The following is a 19,386-nucleotide window of genomic DNA, read 5'->3' as shown; positions in this document are numbered from 1 at the left end:
AATGGACTTAGTCCACAAACACCTTCCTATGCTGCATTAGGTATTTTGGAGCACATTGAAGAAGGAATTTCTTCTCTCACTAAGAAGACAGGACTTAAACATACCAAGAATTAAAGCAGATGTGCCAAGGAGTATATGGTAAAGTTCTAAATTAAATGTAAGCCATGCCAAAACATCTAGGGAAACTAGGCGTGCCTCTCCCCAGGCAGGACTGCCGGATGTTAAGTTCACATTAGAAGCAGGAAGAGCACAGGGGGCATTACAGAATGTTGGGTTACACAAGCCAAGTGCCATTGTAAGGACATGGCAGCAAGTTGGGGGAGGGGGCTTTCTTTCCCTTCATAAACTTGGACTAGACTACCATTTATTTATCTGTATTAACTAAACTTCTCAGATTAGCTGGATACAAAATAAATCAGCTGGATCATAATGAAGTGGAGAAGACCCACAGTTTATTAGTTATATCACTATATTTACTATTGTTCACTTTGTTTTTAAGCTTTCTCCATTTATGACAGAAAAACAAGGCACTTGATTTCCTTGGAATGCTACGGATAATCTTTGGTGTGACCATGAAATGATGTTACTTGAGAAGAAAAATGGGCATAGAGCTAAAAAAAAAAAAAAATGTTTCAACGTTAACAATTTCACAATTTTTTTTTCAAAATCCAATTTTTTCCCTAATTTTCCATACTTATGAATTAGGTATGATTATATATATATATATATATATATATATATATATATATATATATACACACACACACACACACACACATACCTACTGTCCCATAAAATATACCCCAGGTATGAAGAACATGGCAGAAGGGTCTTATCACCCTTTTCCCTTTCTTTGGAGGCCACTATGGGTGAGACCGTGTGTGTGCCCAGTGCCTGGTAGGGCAGTGTGCCTGTTCTTCCCTCGACCTAACAACCTCTGGTTTTGAATATTAGGCTGGTCAGAGAACAATGTCAATCCTCCTCCTACTCCATGGCCAGCACCACAGGCAAGCAGTCCAAATGACAACAGCCCTGCAATGAAAGGTAATATAGTGTTTTATTCCCTGGAAATGACAATTGCCTTCCATTCAACTAGCCTAACACTATTTTCTGTCTTTTCTTTACTAATTTCTATTTGAGCACCTAGGGTACAAAGCATGGGCTACAAGGGTGGAGAGTTTTGCATGATCCTAGGAATTATGTTCTTTTATTCTGGCCCAGTGTCCCAACTAATAATTCCCCTTATTAAACCAAAGGAGGAGGAACCAAATAACCTCTCCCCATGTGATTGTGTGCTGCCCAAGGTTGAATGGTTCCAGCAAGGTAGGAAAGGCCAGTGAAGTTTGCTGTCTTTTACTGAAACTACCATTGCCTCCACCTAACAAAGAGCCAGGTTTACTTAGCTGTCAGAGGAGGGCCTTTCAAGCTCGTGGGACTGTTCTTTTCTGAGACAGGTCCCCAAAGAGAACCTGTGCTTGACTGAAGATCTCTGTATTTGCAGCTGTCTCTCTCTTCCTTTGGTCATCACCCACTTTCCGTGTTAACCACAGGAAGTTGCAGGGAGTGTCTTTATCATCCAGAAGCATTCCCAGGATGTTCTTGTAGGTATTGTGCAAACAGTTGCCCCTGGTTTCCCAAACTCTGGCAGTAGAGGTCTAGGGAAGGTGAGGGCTGCACCAAAGTACAGTCACCTGACTCCTCCTAGCAAGGCCACAGCTACCCTCTGAGGCCGCCCTACACCTTTGGGAGGTTAGGAGGAAAAGAGGAAGTGGATGTAGTGACGTAGTGTATTTTTGCTGGAGATCTCTTTAAGAGATCTTGATATTCCCTATCAAGAATCGAGATGGCTAATCCTCTTTAAATCAGTCTTGCCCCATACAGTTTGCTGTGTGGACTCCTACATGACTAAACGTTGAGTTGGTTACTCCCTTTTTAAAAATTATTCCCCACTCCACTCCCCAACCAACCTATATTGAGATCTCTTGGGTCTCAGTTCATCGTATCAAACTAAGCCAAGTGTTCTGCAGGTTGATTGTACATGGAGATCGATTAATGTTACACAATAACTTGCCTCTTGCCAGTGAGCATTGCTTGTAGTCATTTTATCTCTGTAACGGATGTGTTGATTATCTCATGATAAAGTAATATACCTATGAGAGATTATGGGGAAAAACAAAAGACAGGAATCAGAACTATACCATGATTGGCACCTTATCTTAACATTTCAGTGCCATTTTCGTGAAAAGACCAAAGCCCTTGTTGCTGTAGGATAAGCCCACAACCACTGTCCTGTTCCTCTGGCATAACCTTGTAGCAGCCTGTCCCACCAGTATTTTCCGAGACTCTTTCAGCCAGATGGCAAGCACATTCCTTGTTGCTCTCAGCTAGAAGGATAACCTGTCAGACGTTTTCTTCGTGCTTTTGATACTCCCACCTGTTGGGGAAGGGGAAAAAAGCCTGGGTCGTCCAAGCCAATGAACTTCGATCCTCATGTGGAATGATTTATATAAAGAGGCCCCAACTTGTGTAGAAATCACTTGCATGAGGCACTCTTTTGAAAATACTCTCCTCATCTGGAAAATAATTTGGCTCTGTAATTGTGGCATTCGGGAAGTTAGGGCGGGTGGTTCAGTTAAAGAACAGCTGACGGGAGCATCCATAGATGGTGAAGTGGGAGGGGTGTGAGGGGGGAGGAAGGGAGGCATGTCAAAGGCCTCCTCCCTCTAACAGGAGATGGTGGATGAGGGCAGTGACCCTGAGAAAGGAGAAACCCTCCTCTCAGCCTGATGCCCTAAAGCCTGAAAAGAGTGACCATCATACTTCCCTTGACCCAGCAGATTCGAAAAGATTCCTCCAGTGGACACTGGAAGGCACCATGCCATTCATTTGATTTCTGAAATCACAGCCATTCCTCAGCCATTCATTCGATTTCTGAAATCACAGTGATATTTCCTACTTGCGTTGAAGCAGCACCATCTGAGGTTTTAGGCAACTTGTTGGGCCGTGCCATCCGCTGGGATGGGGGTGCAGGTGTGGATTAACACTGGGCTTGTTCTTCACTGAGCTTCAGGCCATGGTTTAGAAATGTTTCTCCGATAGCCAACAGGGAGATGTGGAATCCCCTAGCTAGTTTTAGAGACAGAGTGTAATAGGATTCGTCTGACTGAGTAGTATCCTCCCTTTTCCAGACGAGCCTGGACCCACCTGTATGCAGCATGGCAGAGGTGGGCCTTTGGAAGGTACGTGTATTCATGTTGCCTGTTCTCTCCCCAGAACCTGCCAAGGCTGCCTCCTCGGACCTGACTGCCTGGTTCAGCCTCTTTGCTGACCTCGACCCACTGTCAAATCCTGATGCTGTTGGGAAAACCGATAAAGAACATGAATTGCTCAATGCATGATTCTGCAGCCTCTCGGAGGGAGCCCTCGTGCCACTCCTCGGCCACACACCTGGGGACACGCAGACGTATGAAGTGATCAGTATGCTGTTTTCATATTTACGTGCCATTTTAATAAAATGAAAGGGTCAGAGGCCCTGTTTATATTGGTATAATTATTTACTCTTATTTGGTATAAAGGGTCTGAATGTATTCTCTATGTGGATCTAACAATACACGATTGTCTAGGAGCAATTTTCCGGCTGGCCGCTCTCCTGCTGACGTCTGCATTATGGCTGCTGATGTGTCACTGGGCTACTGTGAGATCCAAGTTCAAATCATCAACCTATTCTGTATGAGGATGCAGTAACGAGTCCTGTAGCCTAAGAGGCGGCGGGAGGCTAGCAAAGCTTAAATGCCTCCTCATGTACTCCCTGCCTTTGTCGCCCTCGTAAGGGGGCTGCAGGAAGACTTCCCCTTCTTGCCACGCCACCTTCCAATGAGCTCTGGATGAAGCCCCAGCCAACCAAAGACACTGTCCCTCAGCCCTTGTGTGGTGGGGTATGTGTTCTCACATGGGCTGAGGAGCTGGGCTGGTCTCACTGCACGAACCTTTCTTATGGAAAGCAGCCATATCTGCAGATGCCAGTGTCTCCTCTTGTCTTCTCTGTGGCTGGAATTCAAAAGCATGTATTTCTGGAGTCCTTTGTGATATTAACTGTTTTTGTTTTTTGTTTTTTTTTTTTAATTAAATGGCAGAGATATTTGACATGCAAAAGCACGTTAAGAGAGTCTGTTGTGGGGACTCAGTGGGGAGGTACCATGGACGTTGAGGCTGGAGAGGGACAGATGAGGAGAACAAAGACGAGCCCCACCTGCATGAAACTACTGACGAGATCCCATGCATCCCACATACAGTGCAGGAGAGGAAGGCATGGACTTTTGTTGGCTTGGGGAGAGATAGGAACAAGTTCTGCATGTGGGCATGTAAGTGGTTCAGACACTTCACGGGTGTTGAGTCCCCAGGGCTGGCACCTCTCCTCCCCTCCCTGTGTCACCTGTGGTATGCTGAGAGGCCACACACCCCTGTCAGTGAGCCAGCGGCCCTGAGAGGAGTAGCGTTGATGATTATCCTGGAATTGGTCCTCTCTGCCCAGCTGGCCTCTGCTGCATTCTTGTAGCCTCAGTCTCCGGCTTTGGAAGGGTCTCCTTTGGCCACTTCCCCCAACACAGGAATGCGGCTTCTTGGCTCTGCAGTGTGCCCTCAGGGAAGGACCTGGTCCAGCAGTAGCCACTGTCCTCTGCAAGATGGCCCTGGGGGACTGGAAGGCATCCTCCTCCTCCTCCTCCTCCACTGCTCAAGAAGAGACCTGAAGGCGAAAGGGGGCTGGGACTCAGCGTATTCTGTGGCTGGAGCAGCTCTGCTCATGTCTTGGCCGGCATAAACTGTCCACAGAGTCTCATTTGTAAGAATCTCATTTGGTGACTTTTCAGCCTGGCATGTATGGTCTTTGAGGATACAGGGATACAGCCCTAGGCCCTCCCCTCTCCACTCCACACAGCCTCCCCACCTCATCCCACACATACACAGAAAAGCTTGCTGCACCAGAAGCCCTCCCTCTCCATGCTGGGCCTGTGCATTTGCTGCACACTCCCCGTGGGATGCCCCTGTCCCCTTACCCCTGGCTGCCATCACACCCCTACCCACCCCTCAGATCGCACTTCCTTCAAGCATAGCCCACAGTTTTCCTAGGAGGAACCACCCCTCATCTCCTGCCTGCCCTTCCCCCATTTCATGATAAGCACACCCTTGGTGCTCTGCCTGGCCCCTGAGGCCTATTCGTAGGCATCTCCCTCTGGCCCAAGGTGTTGCAACCCCAGAGAAGGGGGTTCCAGTTTCCCCAAATCTTCTGTGTCTCCCTAGTAATAAGCACCCTGGAGTCACCTTGTGAGCACGGGATTAAGGATTCCTGAGTGGAGCTGCCCTGTGTGGAACGTAGATTAAGGACTCGTTTCCTCCTGGGTCACGTGTGTTCGCAGCCGTGAGAGCCCCACAGCAACCGCAGTAAGGAGACGAAGCAGAGAAGCAGGAGGGTAGACTTGCTCCATCCAGCCTGGAGGCTCAGGGAACTAGCTTGCTGGGTACTGGGTGGGGGTGAAGGGGTGTGGGGTTCTTCTCAGTTGAATGGATCATTTTAGTTGCATTTTAAAGTTGATCTGTGGGTGAAGGGCAGAGGATGATTGTGGTAGTTGAACAGGCTTTGCTACAAGTGAAAGGACAGAATTGCACATGGAGGCATTTTCTCTCTGAATTTTCTTTACATTTTTGTTAAAAAAAAAAAAAAAAAAAAAAAAAAAAAAAAAAAAAAAAAAAAAAGATTCAATTCCCATTCCCATCTGCAATCCACTTGGCCAGGCCCTTGATCCCTCTTGATAGGCGTGTTTTGATCCTGGCTCGCACAAAGCCCCCTCGGCCACCTCTCTAGTTTAAGGAGAAGCAGCTGCTGGCTTATTCTCTTTTAAGCGGCCTGTGTGCCGCCCAGCCAGGGGGCTTCCTTGGGGGCCCACCTCGAGGCCCCTCGCCAGCCGCCTGTGGAAGGACTGTCTCTGGCGTGAAGAAGACAAAGGTGCCCCACCCCCTTCACGCCCTGTCTCACTTCTCCCTCATTTTCATTCCTTGTCTCCAGGCCAGTCTGAACCACAATTGCGCTGGAACCCTCAGGGAAATTCAGAAAGCACCTGCTCCTTGAAAACTTTCCTGCAGCTTTAGGTGGTCTGCAAGTGCCCCTTCCCTTCTCGAGCTGCCCCAGCCAATATATAAAGAATGTTCAAATGTAAGGGAGGGAGCCAGAAACATTTCTCTTTCCTCTTTTCTTTTTCTCCCAGCTGGCATGGGCTTTGGTGCACTTTATAGATTCCTTGCCTTCAAAATGTAATTTTAGAAATGTCAGGTTGATTTTGAGCTGTGTGAGAGTGAGAAAAGCATCCGTCAGCTTCAGAATTAGAAAGGCACCAACTTAGAACTTTTTGTTGGAGGCTTATGCCCAAGAAAACGTGGTCTGCTCAAAGTTGGCATCCCCAGGAGGCGTGAGTTGCCAGTGGGCATGTAGACGGGCTCACCATCATGCTGTGGCAGGTGTTTCCATTGGGTGTGGGGCCAGGGCTGAGGCCCCCGAGGGGCCATGTGAGGCTGCCTGGCCATTTGGGTCAAGATGCTTTCTGCCCATGCTTCGCCTCCAGGAGCCCGCCAGCTGAGCTCCATGCTTCTCTTTCTCAGCTACCACTGCCGAGAGAGACCCCTCCTCAGGGGCCGACCCTGGCAGTGGCTAACAATTGGCACTATTGATTTTGCCAGTATGTCAAAGTGCATCTGTCTTTGTGATCAACTGGTGTCCTCCAGACAGGCCATGGCAGTTAATCCTTTGACTCAGACCATCTCTAGTCCTCTGATTGGCACCACACACAGTGCAGTGATGCAGGTCTCTTCAGCTTTGTTGGAAAACAGACTTCATCTTGGAGCCAACTCCAGTGATTGGCATTGGCTGCCAAGAATTCTGCACTGAGAAGAATTCTGATAAATGAGTGATGTTTGTGATAAGTATGGGTCAGGGGTGGTGGCAACAGTGCTGTGTGTTTCCCAACACTGCATTTGACCATGTCTTTCATGGGGCTTTTGGAATTGACGAAGACAAGACGACGACTACTTACTACTACTCTCCTCCTCCTCTTCCTCCTTCTCCTCCTCAAATTAAAAAAACAAAACAAAAAACAAAGATTCTGGAACTCCTAGAAAGGGGCATATATGGATGAGAAAAGCAGAAATCTCCAAAAAACCCCACATAATTACTGAACCCTAATCTAATTCATCTCAGACTTATTTAAACAACAAAAAAAAATGAGGGTGGATTTATTTGCTCAGGTAACTGAAAGGTCCAGGCACATGCTTCAGGCACAGCTGGATCTAGAGGTCAGGTAGTGTTCTCGGCAATTCCCCTGTCTTTAGCTCCCAGCTTTGATTCTCTCTGTGTTGCTTCATCCTAACAGACTTCTCATAAGGAGGAAACATGGCCACCAGTATCTCCAGCCAAAGTCTTGGAATTGAGCCTGCTTTGGATCCTATGCCCAGTCTCCAGTCAGCCACTGGGATCAAGGTGGGTGGGGATGGGAAATAGGCTATATCCCCAGCTTCTCATGTGCCTGTCCCTGGAGCCTGACTCTTAAGGACTGGGGATGGAGAAAGGATGGTTCCTCAAGGGAAGGCTGTGCTGCTAATACCAGAGGAATAGGGAATAGATCCTGGGCAGGAAAATGCGGTGGTGATCCACTCCAGATTCCATCGGAATGACCTTGAGGACACAGGGGGTATGGAGCAAGGTGGCTGAAAGAACTGGAATGTTTTCCAGAAGTCCGTTTTGAGGCCACTGCCAGCCCTGGGACTAGAAGGCTTGGTGTTCTAGGCAGCCCAGTGAGGATGCCTATGTGTGGCTCTCCTATAGCTGACTTCCAGGAAGTCAGAAGGGACCACAGAGCTCTCTGCATCCAACCTGCTGATATCCAGATGAGAAAACCAAGGGACATACAAGAAAAACTATAATTTAGTGAGAAACCGGGATTAGAACCCACATTGTCTAACTGCTGGGCCAATGCTTCTTTTTCTTCAAGGTGCTTGCTAGAAACTTAGAGCTGAAGAAAGGAATTCAAAGACACAGAATTCCTTTAAGAACCCCTATCTTTTCTCTCCTCCCAACTCTTTCTGTCTCTCCCCCCCTTTTTTTGGCCAATTATTTGACATCTTTGGGAGATGCACTTCCAGACAGTAGTGTAGGGCAGATGTTAAGAGTTTGGGTTCTTGGGGTGCCTGGGTGGCGCAGTCGGTTAAGCGTCCGACTTCAGCCAGGTCACGATCTCGCGGTCCGTGAGTTCGAGCCCCGCGTCGGGCTCTGGGCTGATGGCTCAGAGCCTGGAGCCTGTTTCCGATTCTGTGTCTCCCTCTCTCTCTGCCCCTCCCCCGTTCATGCTCTGTCTCTCTCTGTCCCAAAAATAAATAAACATTGAAAAAAAAAAAAAAGAGTTTGGGTTCTGAAGCTGGAGAAATCTGTGGCCAAGCCTCCCAAGTTGAGGCTTCACCAGCTGTAACTACAAACCCTCTGCATTTGTTTCATCATCTTCTGTAGTAGCGTCACCTGCCTCGTGGAGTCATTACAAGGACTGAGTTGATGCCCCCAAAATGTAGCCCTGCACTTGCACACTGCAGCACACAGGGTAGCCACTATGTCACGGAAGTTCACTCGCTTGGTATAGGATGCTGAAGTAGGAGTGGGAAGCTGCTCTCTCCCCATGACCTTCCATGAGACTCTCCAAGCCCCATCTTCTGTTCCCATCACTTACTAATTTGCTCCTAAGTATCACAGGAATGGAGGAAGGTGTTAGGTAGGAAGGGACTAGAAAGTCTAATGAATAAGTTGCCCCTGATTTTTCCATAAACTTGGATAGAATTCTGTGCGGAGACCAGGAGAAATGAAGTGGGTTCTCCTGCCAGTCAGAAAGGACATGCTGCAAAACTTGTCAAACTTAATGGTATTTTTTAAATGAACCATTACCTAGAGCACTGACCACCATCCCAAGAAATTGGGATGCGGAGCAACTAGAACTCTTACGCACTGTTGAGGGGAAAGCAGAGTGGGACCACTTTGGAAAAGTTTGGTAGTTTAACATCAGGTTAAATACACACTTAACCGGGGCGCCTGGGTGGCGCAGTCGGTTAAGCGTCCGACTTCAGCCAGGTCACGATCTCACAGTCCGTGAGTTCGAGCCCCGCGTCGGGCTCTGGGCTGATGGCTCAGAGCCTGGAGCCTGTTTCCGATTCTGTGTCTCCCTCTCTCTCTGCCCCTCCCCCGTTCATGCTCTGTCTCTCTCTGTCCCAAAAAAACAAAAAAAAACAAAAAAAAAACCAAAACAAACAAACAAAAAAAAACGTTAAAAAAAAAAATACACACTTACCTACCATACAACCTGGCGATGCCACGCTTAGGAATTCACCCTAGAGAAGAAAAGATACATGTTCACACAAAAACCTCTATGTGAATGTTAGTAGCAGCTTTACTCATAATCTTCAAAAACTAGGAACTTAAATATCCTTCTCCTGGAGAATGAAGAACTGTGGTACATGCATCCAGTGAGATATTATTTAGCTGTGAACAGGAGGCAACTCTTGACCCATACAACAGGATGATTCATGTTGCTATCATGTACCCCTGATATGATGCAATGGACAGGGAACTTCATCTCTGTAGTATTCTTTCCAAAACTCATAACCTGGTCTAGTCATAAGAAAAATATCAAACAAACTCAAATTGAGTGACATTCTACAAAATGCCTGACCAGTGTAGCTCACAAGTGTCAAGGTCATGAAAAACAAGACCAAGAAACCACCACAGATGGGAGGAAATTAAGGAGACATGATGACCAAATGCCATTTGGGATCATGGAACAGAAAAAGACTATTAGTGGGAAAGTGGATGAAATCCAAAAAAAGTCTATAGTTTCGTTGATAGTATTGTGCTAATGTTAATTTCCTAATTTTGACTACTATGTCAAAATACTCCAGCTATGTAAGATGTTAACATTAGCAGAAGCTGGGTGAGGAACTTTGTACTATCTTTGCAACTTTTCTGTCAATCTGTAAGTACTCCAAAATAAAAAGGTTTTCTGCTTTAAAGGCTACATACTGTGTGGTTCCATTTGTATGCCATTTTGGAAAACACAAACCTAAAAGGATGGGCCTTAGATCAGTAGTTGCCAAGGGCTGTGGTTGGGGGAGGGCTGGACTCCAAAGAGGCACAAGGAAATTGGAGGTGGGTGGGGGTGGATACTGGTTGGAGCTCTCCTACAAATTGTATTGGTGGCTACACTACCATATGCACTTACCCGAATCCCACGGAACCCTACACTAAACAGGATGAATTTTACATATGTAAATTAAGCCTCAATAAGTATGATTGTTCAAGAAGAGAAAGAAGAAATTGGAATCTGGATCTTGCACAAAGGGATGCTGTACTTTCCATGTGGTAGGAGAGCCCCTAAAATAACCAGGGAAGCAGAGAGACTCATTAGGTTTGCAGAGTTGGAAGTCTGATCAGCTGGAAGGTCCACAGAAGATCAACTCTATTCACAGTGGTGTCCTCCTGTGATGTCTCCCAGATCTGTCTGTGAGTAAGTCAGGACAGGCCAGGCTATGCTTTGGCAACAATCACCAAGAAATCTCAGTGGCTTATAACCAGGAAGTTTTCTTCCTTCCTCACTCATGCTCTGTTTCTAATGTGGGTCAGTGGAGCTCTGCTCCACAAACCCCCAGGGACTTATGCTGATGAAGCGTCACCAGCATACAGCTGATCACATGCAGTGTGTGAGCCTCTTGGTCACTATAGCGAGGAAAGGTAGAAATGGAGCATTGTCACACACTGGCTATGCTACACTTCATCCAAAGAAAAACACACTTCTCTTCCTTCCAAAACCCAGTGGCTAGAAATAGCCACGTACCTCACTGCAAGGGCCTAGGAGATGGCACAGTATGGACAGAATATTTCATGAGCACTACTACTTCTGCCTTAAAAAGGCTCTTGGTCTTTAAAGGTGACTTTGGAAACTGGACAATACAATCTAATTTGTTCAAAAGAAAAAAAAAACAATATATGTGTATTAAAGAGGGTTTTGTGTGTGTGTGTCTGTGTGTGTGTGTGTGTGTGTGTGTGTGTGTGTGGATTTTGTTTTCTTTTTGGTAGACTAAGGTCTTGTACTATTGGCAGTTCTGCCTTATGAGACATGAGAACAGTCCCACGTGAATGTACTGACAAGAGAGCAATCTTCAAACTGTCAGTCACACTCATATCCCCCTGCCAAGCAGTCCCGGCTCCCATTCTGCGAGGAGGGACATGGTCTTAGCTAGTAAGTCACACTGTAAGCCCCAGGACCACCTGGTTGCAACTGACTAGCTCAGGAAACCCATGTGGTAGGCCTGGCAGAATAACTTTTCATCCAGAGAGGAGCAGAGTTTATGGGCTTCTCCCTCCTTTGATTCTGAACTAGGGATGATACGAAATGATTTGTCTATTACAAAAGTATAGATACTGAAATTAACAGGACCAATACACAGTTACTTATAAAGTGATGGGAGCCTCCTGAGTACTGAGGAACCGAGTGGTGGCCGCGGGGACAAAGTACAGATGAGGACGCAGTGAGGAGGGGGTTGCTGCTAGAAGCCAGACCCCTGCAGCAGTCCAGGTTGCTTAGCCAGCTGTGAGCATCCCTGCTCTGATGCTGCTGATACTCATCTGGACTTTAATCAATTGCACCTCTTTGTACTGAAAATAGAACTTAAGGCCTTAATATAATACCTATGTCCTGGCTTCTGATAATTAACTAGTAGGAAACGGACTGAGGGCCCCACTGTTCTCAACATGCCAAGATGTAGAGTTCACAAGCATCTGACCATACTCACTGAACCAGTGCTTCCCTGGAAGACACGACTGACTTCAGTTGAATTCTGAGGCTCCACAGGCTCTTGATCCATCTCTTCCTTTTCCTCTCTACTCCCATTGCCGGACACTCCTGTAGCACTTCAGGAGTCTGTCCGGGTGCAGTGAGACGCCCTTTTCCCACTTCTGGGACATACCCCCAGCAACAATCTCAGTGGTGGAACTACGGGCCTTCACAGCAGGGCGAGCAACGTTTTTATAATTTGCCCTAACAGAGAGCTGGTCAAAAGTGCTCAGGAAACCCCTCAACCCCGACAGGGGCCTGTATCCTGACCCTTCTGCCACCCAAGGAGGAGGCAATTGATTTTAGAAATGCCTCATCAGTAGAGGCCGGGCTTCTCTGGAGCTTCCTTTTTCAGCCACTTCCCAGGGAGCTCTTTTATTGATTTTGGTCTGAGGTGTCTCCTTGCTGGTATTTCTGGACCTGACCTGTGATGCCCCAAGGGTCTGTACCACATTTAGAGCATCGTCTGCTGGCCCCCTGTCCCCCGCACAAACAGAAGGCATTCTCAGGACACAGCACTTGACATGTCAACAGCCTTGCTTCCATTATCTCCCTACAGTTCATTGCTATTCTGATGGCTGTTATAAACTCTTTCATCCCTATTATAAACTCTATTCTGGCCCAGGGATTTATGGACCTCTTAGCTTCAAGAGTTCTGTACATCCTCTGAGCTGTGTAGTTTTGTGTGTGTGAAAATGCACCTCTGTGGATTTCTTTTCCTGAGGAAATGGTCCAGAGCTTCCATAAATTCTCAAAGGGGTCGATGCACAATAAAAGTCAGAAACATGCTAATAAGAGGTTTCATGCTGATGGAGAGGGCACCGGTGTGACTGGAACTTCCTCTGAGCACTAGAAGCCTGCATCATCCACGTGTAAGTGGGCGGGAGACTCCAACGGCCACCTTTCCCTGCAGGGAAGTCACCAGCATTCCGTACTCTTTCCTCTCTCCTTGCCCTTAATGGCTGAGTTGGCCATGCATGGGCCTCAGCAGTCAAACTGAGGGGTATTTTTATCCTGCCAATAGGAGCTGCCATCCCGGGTGAGCTGCAACTTTGACTCCAGCTGGAAAGGAAGAAGCTAGCAGGGAGAGAACAAATCCGGACAGCACACTGCCCCGAGCTCTTGCTACCTGCATTCTGCTACCCATCTGTTACCTGCCCTCACAACCAGCCCCAGGGAAAGCCTTGCTTCTTCATCCTGGGCTTCAGTGGCCAGCCTGTGGTGAGGGAAGCCCGTAGCCAAACAGGCTGGTTTTTCTGCCCTATAAACCAGGCCTGTGGTTAAAGACAAAGCACCTGGAAAAGATGGGAGTGGGCCCAGGCTGAAGCCTGAAGTGTCGTGTCCTTCTGGCCTTGCCTTCTGGATGTGGGCAGGCGGGGAGAGCTGGGCACACGGCAGCACAGGGAACAGGAGAGACATGGAGGTCTGTGGGAGAACAAGGTCAGAGGCATACACGCGGGCTGCTTACATGGTAGCCAGGGTGGTGGGTGCCTGCCTGACCCACCTCCCGAAGGCGAGGAAAGATGCAGACGGCAGATTGTGAACAGCAGAGGAAGAAGTAGAGCCATGCAGTGAACATCCTTGAGGATGTTGGAGACAGGATTCGAGGCTTGTGGAACCAGGTTTATGGCTTTACAACCTTCGCATTTTCTGACCCTACATGGACTATTTTATCCATGGGGTGCTCTATGCCAGGCACTGTGCTATGTGCACACAGGTCCCTTTCACCCTCTTAATTATCCTACAGAGTAGGATTTTTTGGCATGTTGAGTTTATTTTTTGCATTACAATTCATATACCATAACATTTATCCTTTTAAGGTATATGACCCAGTGATTTGGGGCATGTAGGGCTTTGGGAGGTAATTAAGGTAAAATGAGGTCCTAAGGGTGCATGCGGCCTCATCCGATAGGATAGTGTCAGAAGAAGAGACAGAGGAAAAACCATGTCAAAGGCCATGACAAAGCGGCTGTCTCCAAACCAGAAAAGTCCTTCCTAGAAACCCAAATATTGCTAGACCTTGATCTAGGACTTTGAGCCTCCAGGAACTGTGAGAAACACATTTCTATCATTTAGGCCCTTCAGCCTAGGTTCTTTTGTTATGGCAAAAGCAGAAGAATAATCATTATCGCTATTTTACAAAGAAAGACTCCCAGATTCACAGGGTTGTCACGCATTCTTGTCTAATGGCCAGACCTGGACCATAGTCCCTTATGCCACACTGCCTCTGTCTTCTGACATGCGGGAGGGACATGGTTCTACCAGGTGTGGCCTGCCAGCTGACAGAAATGACAAATGGCAAAGGGCTGAGGCTCAGTTTGGTGAATGGGGGAGACACTTACCAAGAAGGAGAAATAAGCAAATGTCTGAATCCCCAAGTTGCTTCCTGCCCCACTGGATTATGCCAGCTACAAATTCAAAGACGAACAGGAGTCAAATTCTGCGCTGGTGATCCTCAAGCCAAGGCATCCACTGCAGCTTGTCCAGGGCTTTGATCCCCAGTCTTCTCTAATCCAAGTTCTGGTCACACTTCCATCACATGCACCCACTTCAGTCAAGCTCTGTAAAACTAGATTAAATATACCTCAATAAAGAGTGTACTGAGAAATGGGAATCACATTCAAGAATAGTCTCTTTACCACTTTCAGGTTTCTATAGTTTGCGTGGGGCAGAAGGTCCTTTTCAATTTTCTAAGTGAGGCTTCAATTTTCAAGAAGTGTAAATGACAGGACAGATTTCTGGGCTTTCTGGTGCCCACTTCATAAATCCATCTCAACTGAGTATAGGGCTCTTAGTATGGGCCACACTCCAAGGAATGCTCTGTCCTCTGAACCACAACTCCAGACTTCCCTAAATGCCATTCTAGGCTTAAATAATTTAATCTTATGTACCTGAGTATGATGGTGTTGGGACCTTTTTTTTTTTAAATGGGAAAGTGAAAAGGGCATGAAACTGTACGTGCATTTGGATAATTCCACTGAACCAGAGTTTGCTCTACCAAGCCTCTTCTCAAGCCACCTTGATTTTAAGAGGTCTGCTCGTTTCCGCTAAAACTAAATCTTTTCCTGCCATATCCTTCTTTCCTCCCTACATTTTCCCCCTCCCTTGATAACTGGAAATTAACATGCATTTTCTCTCAAATTATAACGTTTCTAAGAAAACTTAGAAAAACATAAATGCAAATGTTAAAGACAAATATCCACAACCCAAGCATAACCACTATTAATTTTTGTACATTCTTCATGTCTTTTTTTTAACATATATATATATATATATATGTATTTTTACAAAACCAAGAGATCACTCTGGTTTGTGACCTGCTTTTTGCCACTTGGTGTAACTGCTGCCAGGTTCTTGCTCAAAAAGGTATACGAACTTACTCTTCTAAGACCAGATATGAGAGTGACCATATCCCCACCACCCCCTTAGCACCGAATATCACCCTTCTTTTTCATCTTTGAAAGCAACCATTTGAAGGCAACCAATTGTTGTTTTAATTTGCACGCTTTGATTACTTGTGAGGTTAAACATTTATTTTCATGTTGATCACTTCTCTTTGACTTTCACCTTGTCTTTCTGTTGGGGAATATGAAAAGCAGTCAGTTCAGTCATATCTGCTTTCTGCCACATACTGGATGATGGATGGTTGGTGAGAAGGTGGCATGAGCAGAAGGAAGAGGAATGCCAACAATTGCAGAAAGAAGATTAAGTTGCTTCCTTGACTTCTTTTATGAAACATTACAAAAGGAATGCATAATCATTGTCAGAAAAAAAAAATCAGATATTTCAAAAGGACCTATGAATGCTGTGAAAGCTCGCCTCAGCACTCTCCCCCACTTCCCCACAGGCCCCATTTCCCAGGTGTAACCATCTTCTGTCCTTCCTACCCCTTGACTGTCTTCCAGCAGGACCTGCTGCAATGGTCATGGACTTAGAGGAGCTATCAGGAGAAAGGGTCAGGGTTCTCCATACAATAGCTCCCAGGGTGGTCACAGGAAAGGGAAGCAGGAGAGACCACACCAGGTTTTTGACTATAATCAAACAGTCAGATTGAGAGTGAGTTAAGATTACCTTGTTTGCCTTGATTTCAGTCCATATGAAAAATGGTAGGCTGTTTACTGCAGCACATGAGCGGTGTCCTTTGTTAACTTCTGTCCCTGGAGTATAACCCTTTTCCTTTACAAAGTGGAATAGAAAACCTGAGAAATGGTTTGCCCTTTCTGCATGAACCCTTCTCCCCATTTGGCAGGTCCTTATGGAGCCCTACATCCACCTTTTATCCCGCTTGCTTCCAGACAGTGGTTTGAAATAACATCCATTGCCTACGGGACCTTACCCAATTCTGGCTAAAGGAATGTCATCAAAGTCATGCTTAAAGCTGATGCCAAGAATTGAGTAGAATTTATAGTGTGAAAGGGGACCCATTCCTTGTTATCAGAAAATCTTTTGTAGGAAAAGTGATCTAATTATTCAAATTCTTAGTGTTAAGAAAATGGCTGTTTTAAATGGGAGGGGCCATCACCAAACTGATCTGGAACCTTTGAAAAAAATTTCCTCTTTTTTTGAAAGACACAAATGCCTGTGAAATGGAATAGGCCGTTTTAGAACCAATGGGTCACCAGCCTCCTGTTAAGGATAGAAACTAAGACATTTGAGGTAGAAATATTTCTCATTTTCTTGAGATTTTTTTTTTCCAGCTTTGAAAACTGATCACCTATCCCGCCTCTTTTTGCATCATTTTCCACAGCAAACACTTTTCTGCGAGAGTCTAATTTCTCCCCCCAATTAGTTGTCGTAGGTAAGATGGTTTAATACTGGACAAGATAACTTTTAGGCACATACTATAGACTTACCTTGTGGGTGGTTCAGGTAACAAAATTCTGTATGAGAAAGCTTTGTGTTCGACCTAGTCCCACAGAGCTTTCTTCAAGAAGTGTTCATTCCAAAAAGGCAAGCCTCATTTTCTGGACCCGGGGTGGGGGCAGCACAAGACCCTGGGTGATCTTGCTGGCAGTAATGGGTACGTGTTGGGGGGCGGGGGAGAGGCAGCAGGGCAGCTCTTTATTGTATTAGCTGTATAATCCTATGTGACAAATTACCCCTAAACTCAGCACCTTAGAACAACAAACAGCTTGTCCCACACGGTTTCTGAGTGTGAGGAACCTAGGATTTAGCAGGTCCGGTTCAAGGTCTCTAATGAGGCAGCAGACAAGCTGTTGGCTGGGGCTGCAGTGATCGCAAGGCTCCACTGGGGCTGAAGGATCTGCTTCCAAGCTCACCCACATGGCTGTGGGCTGGGGAGCCTCAGCGTTAGCTGCCAGCCATAGCTACTTGCCATGTGGGTCTCTCTCAGCAAAGACTGCCTCGGTCTCCTCACAATAGAGCTTCTCCCATAGCAAGTGATCCAGGAGAGTGCACACCCAAAACAGAAGCCTGTCCTTTTACAGCCTAATCTCAGAAGTGACAGCCCATCACTGCTGGATTCCATTTCTAAGCAAGTCCAGCCCAAACTTCAAGGGGAGGAAAATGAAGCTCTACCTCTCAAAGAGGAGTATCAAAAGATTTATGGACGTATTTTTAAAACAACCACGTGTATGATACAAGTTACCCAAACCCAGTTTGCTCTCTGGCCTATGTCAAAGGTTGGTACATTTTTTTCTGTAAAGGACCAGACAGTAAAATATTATCTTAGACATTGTGGGCCAGACTGTCTCCCTTGCAACTACTTAACTCTGCCACTGTCCTGCAAAATAGCCATAGGCAATACATAAACAAATGAGTGTGGCTTTGTTCCGTAAATTTTATTCACAAAAATAGGCCTGCAGCACATCTGGCTATAGGCACTAGCTGGCCGACCCCTGGTCTACAGCTATAGGGGTTACTGGAAATCTAGCATACTAAATGATCTTGCTTCCCTGCCATCAGAATCCCATTTCAAAAGAAATTCATCCACAAGACATATGGTCTGATCTGCAGCTTGAAATTTAGGGAGATAAATAGGAAGACAGAGAGGCAAATGTGAGAGAGGTACGTGGAGAAAACTTCAGAACACAGAACTGCAGTTGTCTTCAGGGAAAAAGGAAGAATTGGGATGTATTCTGATTTAGTACAACACGGGACAAGACATCTTCATTCCATTCAATCTGTGAAGCTGAGATAAGACAATAAGTCTGAGAGGAGATGCCCCCAAGACAACTGGAACTATAATGCTAGGTTGTGACTCCAGGTGTGAATTAAGGAACCCATACAAAGCTCCTGAGTTCCAAAAAGCCCTGAGTTTACCAAAGGTATGTAGAGAGGGGAAAAAAGACTTGTGAGTTTCAAGTGGGGGTAGAAGGTAGGAGCTGCTGGGAACATGTAGGGATAATGGAACTTCAGAGATGGAAGGGGTGGGAGCAAACATTTATTTTGAAATATTCATGAATAAACTTCAAGTGATTATTTTTAGCTAGCGTAAGGCTAAAACTTCGATCTAGACCTAATTCCCCTCTCTCCTTGTTCCTTAGGTTTGGGTTTTGTTTTGTTTTTTTTTTTAATTTGCAATACTGACCTGTTTCTCAGGGCTGTTTATATTAAGCTTATATGATCAAGTCAAGCAGAGACGGAGCTGAGAATTCCACTTTCTCCTTCACAGTCACCTGCAGTGGGACTTTTAACCTCGGATAGATCGTTTCCTGCCCAAGTTATGTATCATCTTCAAGAAAACTGTTGATAAACATCACCATTGAAAAGTTATATTTTACTTTTTCTTCAGCCCAAAACATAGCTAATTACACATTTTTAAGCTAAATTTAAAGGTAAAATCTTACCAACCTCTTTGAGGAGATATGCTTCGGAAATGAAGAAGACTGCTGGCAAATTATTTCTCAAAGTAGTCTGTTTTGCTCTCAGGCCACCATGAGGCCTATCATGACCCTATCTGGATAACTGGGCATAACATCAACAACTCCTTTGTTCTGTTAAGGTTTTCTCCCTCTTATCCCAAATCTAAACCTAAATAAAAAGAGTAAACAATTTAAAATTTTTTGCTGCAGTTTTCTTTGTAAGAAACACACAACTTCCTTTGAGGTGATGTCAGTGGACTTAAAAAAAATGACTTTGGGGTACCCGGGTGGCTCAGTTGGTTAACTGTCCAACTTCAGCTCAGGTCACGATCTCGTGGTCTGTGAGTTCAAGCCCCGCATCGGGCTCTGTGCTGCCAGCTCAGAGCCTGGAACCTGCTTCAGATTCTTTGTCTCCCTCTCTCTCTGCCCTTCCCCCACTTGTTATCTCTCAAAATAAATAAACATTAAAAAAATAAAAAACAATAAAAAGAATTACTTCCATAAAAAATTCTTAGGTATAGAATAAAAATGTAAGGGCAGTGTTTTCTCTATTTGAGGTGCTCACACAGTTGGGAGCAGTACAAAGACTTGGAACTTTAGACATCCAGCTTCTTACTGTGTGATGGAAAGCGTGTAAATGACATGTCAAG

General features: G+C 45.8%; 1 protein-coding gene and 1 long non-coding RNA gene across 26 annotated transcripts in view; one reads left to right on the top strand and one right to left on the bottom strand.

Moving 5' to 3' along the window:
- The window catches only part of ICA1 (islet cell autoantigen 1), a 150,366-nt gene extending 146,816 nt beyond the window's left edge, over nucleotides 1–3,550 (top strand). For 15 of the 17 annotated variants that reach the window (XM_023250381.2, XM_023250393.2, XM_023250380.2 and 12 more), the window contains 2 exons: nucleotides 955–1,044; nucleotides 3,274–3,550. In XM_023250381.2, coding sequence (XP_023106149.2) covers nucleotides 955–1,044; nucleotides 3,274–3,398 — 215 coding nt within the window. In that variant the 3' untranslated portion in view covers nucleotides 3,399–3,550. The remainder of the gene's footprint in view (nucleotides 1–954; nucleotides 1,045–3,273) is intronic. The other 2 variants (XM_023250396.2, XM_023250382.2) reach the window with 1 other exon arrangement.
- On the bottom strand, nucleotides 431–19,112 carry LOC109497468. 9 transcript variants are annotated; one of them, XR_002153691.2, is made up of 7 exons: nucleotides 18,726–19,108; nucleotides 18,463–18,617; nucleotides 15,984–16,088; nucleotides 14,255–14,481; nucleotides 9,375–9,414; nucleotides 782–5,591; nucleotides 431–611 (listed from the first exon to the last, which is right to left on the bottom strand). It is a non-coding gene; the product is annotated as an uncharacterized LOC109497468 (long non-coding RNA). The 9 variants fall into 9 exon arrangements; XR_006594235.1 differs by having other exon boundaries at nucleotides 782–2,434; nucleotides 3,205–5,591; nucleotides 14,255–18,617; nucleotides 18,726–19,112; XR_006594233.1 differs by having other exon boundaries at nucleotides 782–4,744; nucleotides 5,320–5,591; nucleotides 14,255–18,617; nucleotides 18,726–19,112.
- Between the last annotated feature and the right edge of the window lie 274 nt (nucleotides 19,113–19,386).

The sequence above is a fragment of the Felis catus genome, chromosome A2 (assembly GCF_018350175.1).
Source record: "Felis catus isolate Fca126 chromosome A2, F.catus_Fca126_mat1.0, whole genome shotgun sequence".
NCBI lineage: Eukaryota > Metazoa > Chordata > Mammalia > Carnivora > Felidae > Felis > Felis catus.
The sequence above is the reverse complement of the archived record's forward strand: the minus strand, read 5'-3'. Positions and strand labels throughout refer to the sequence as shown.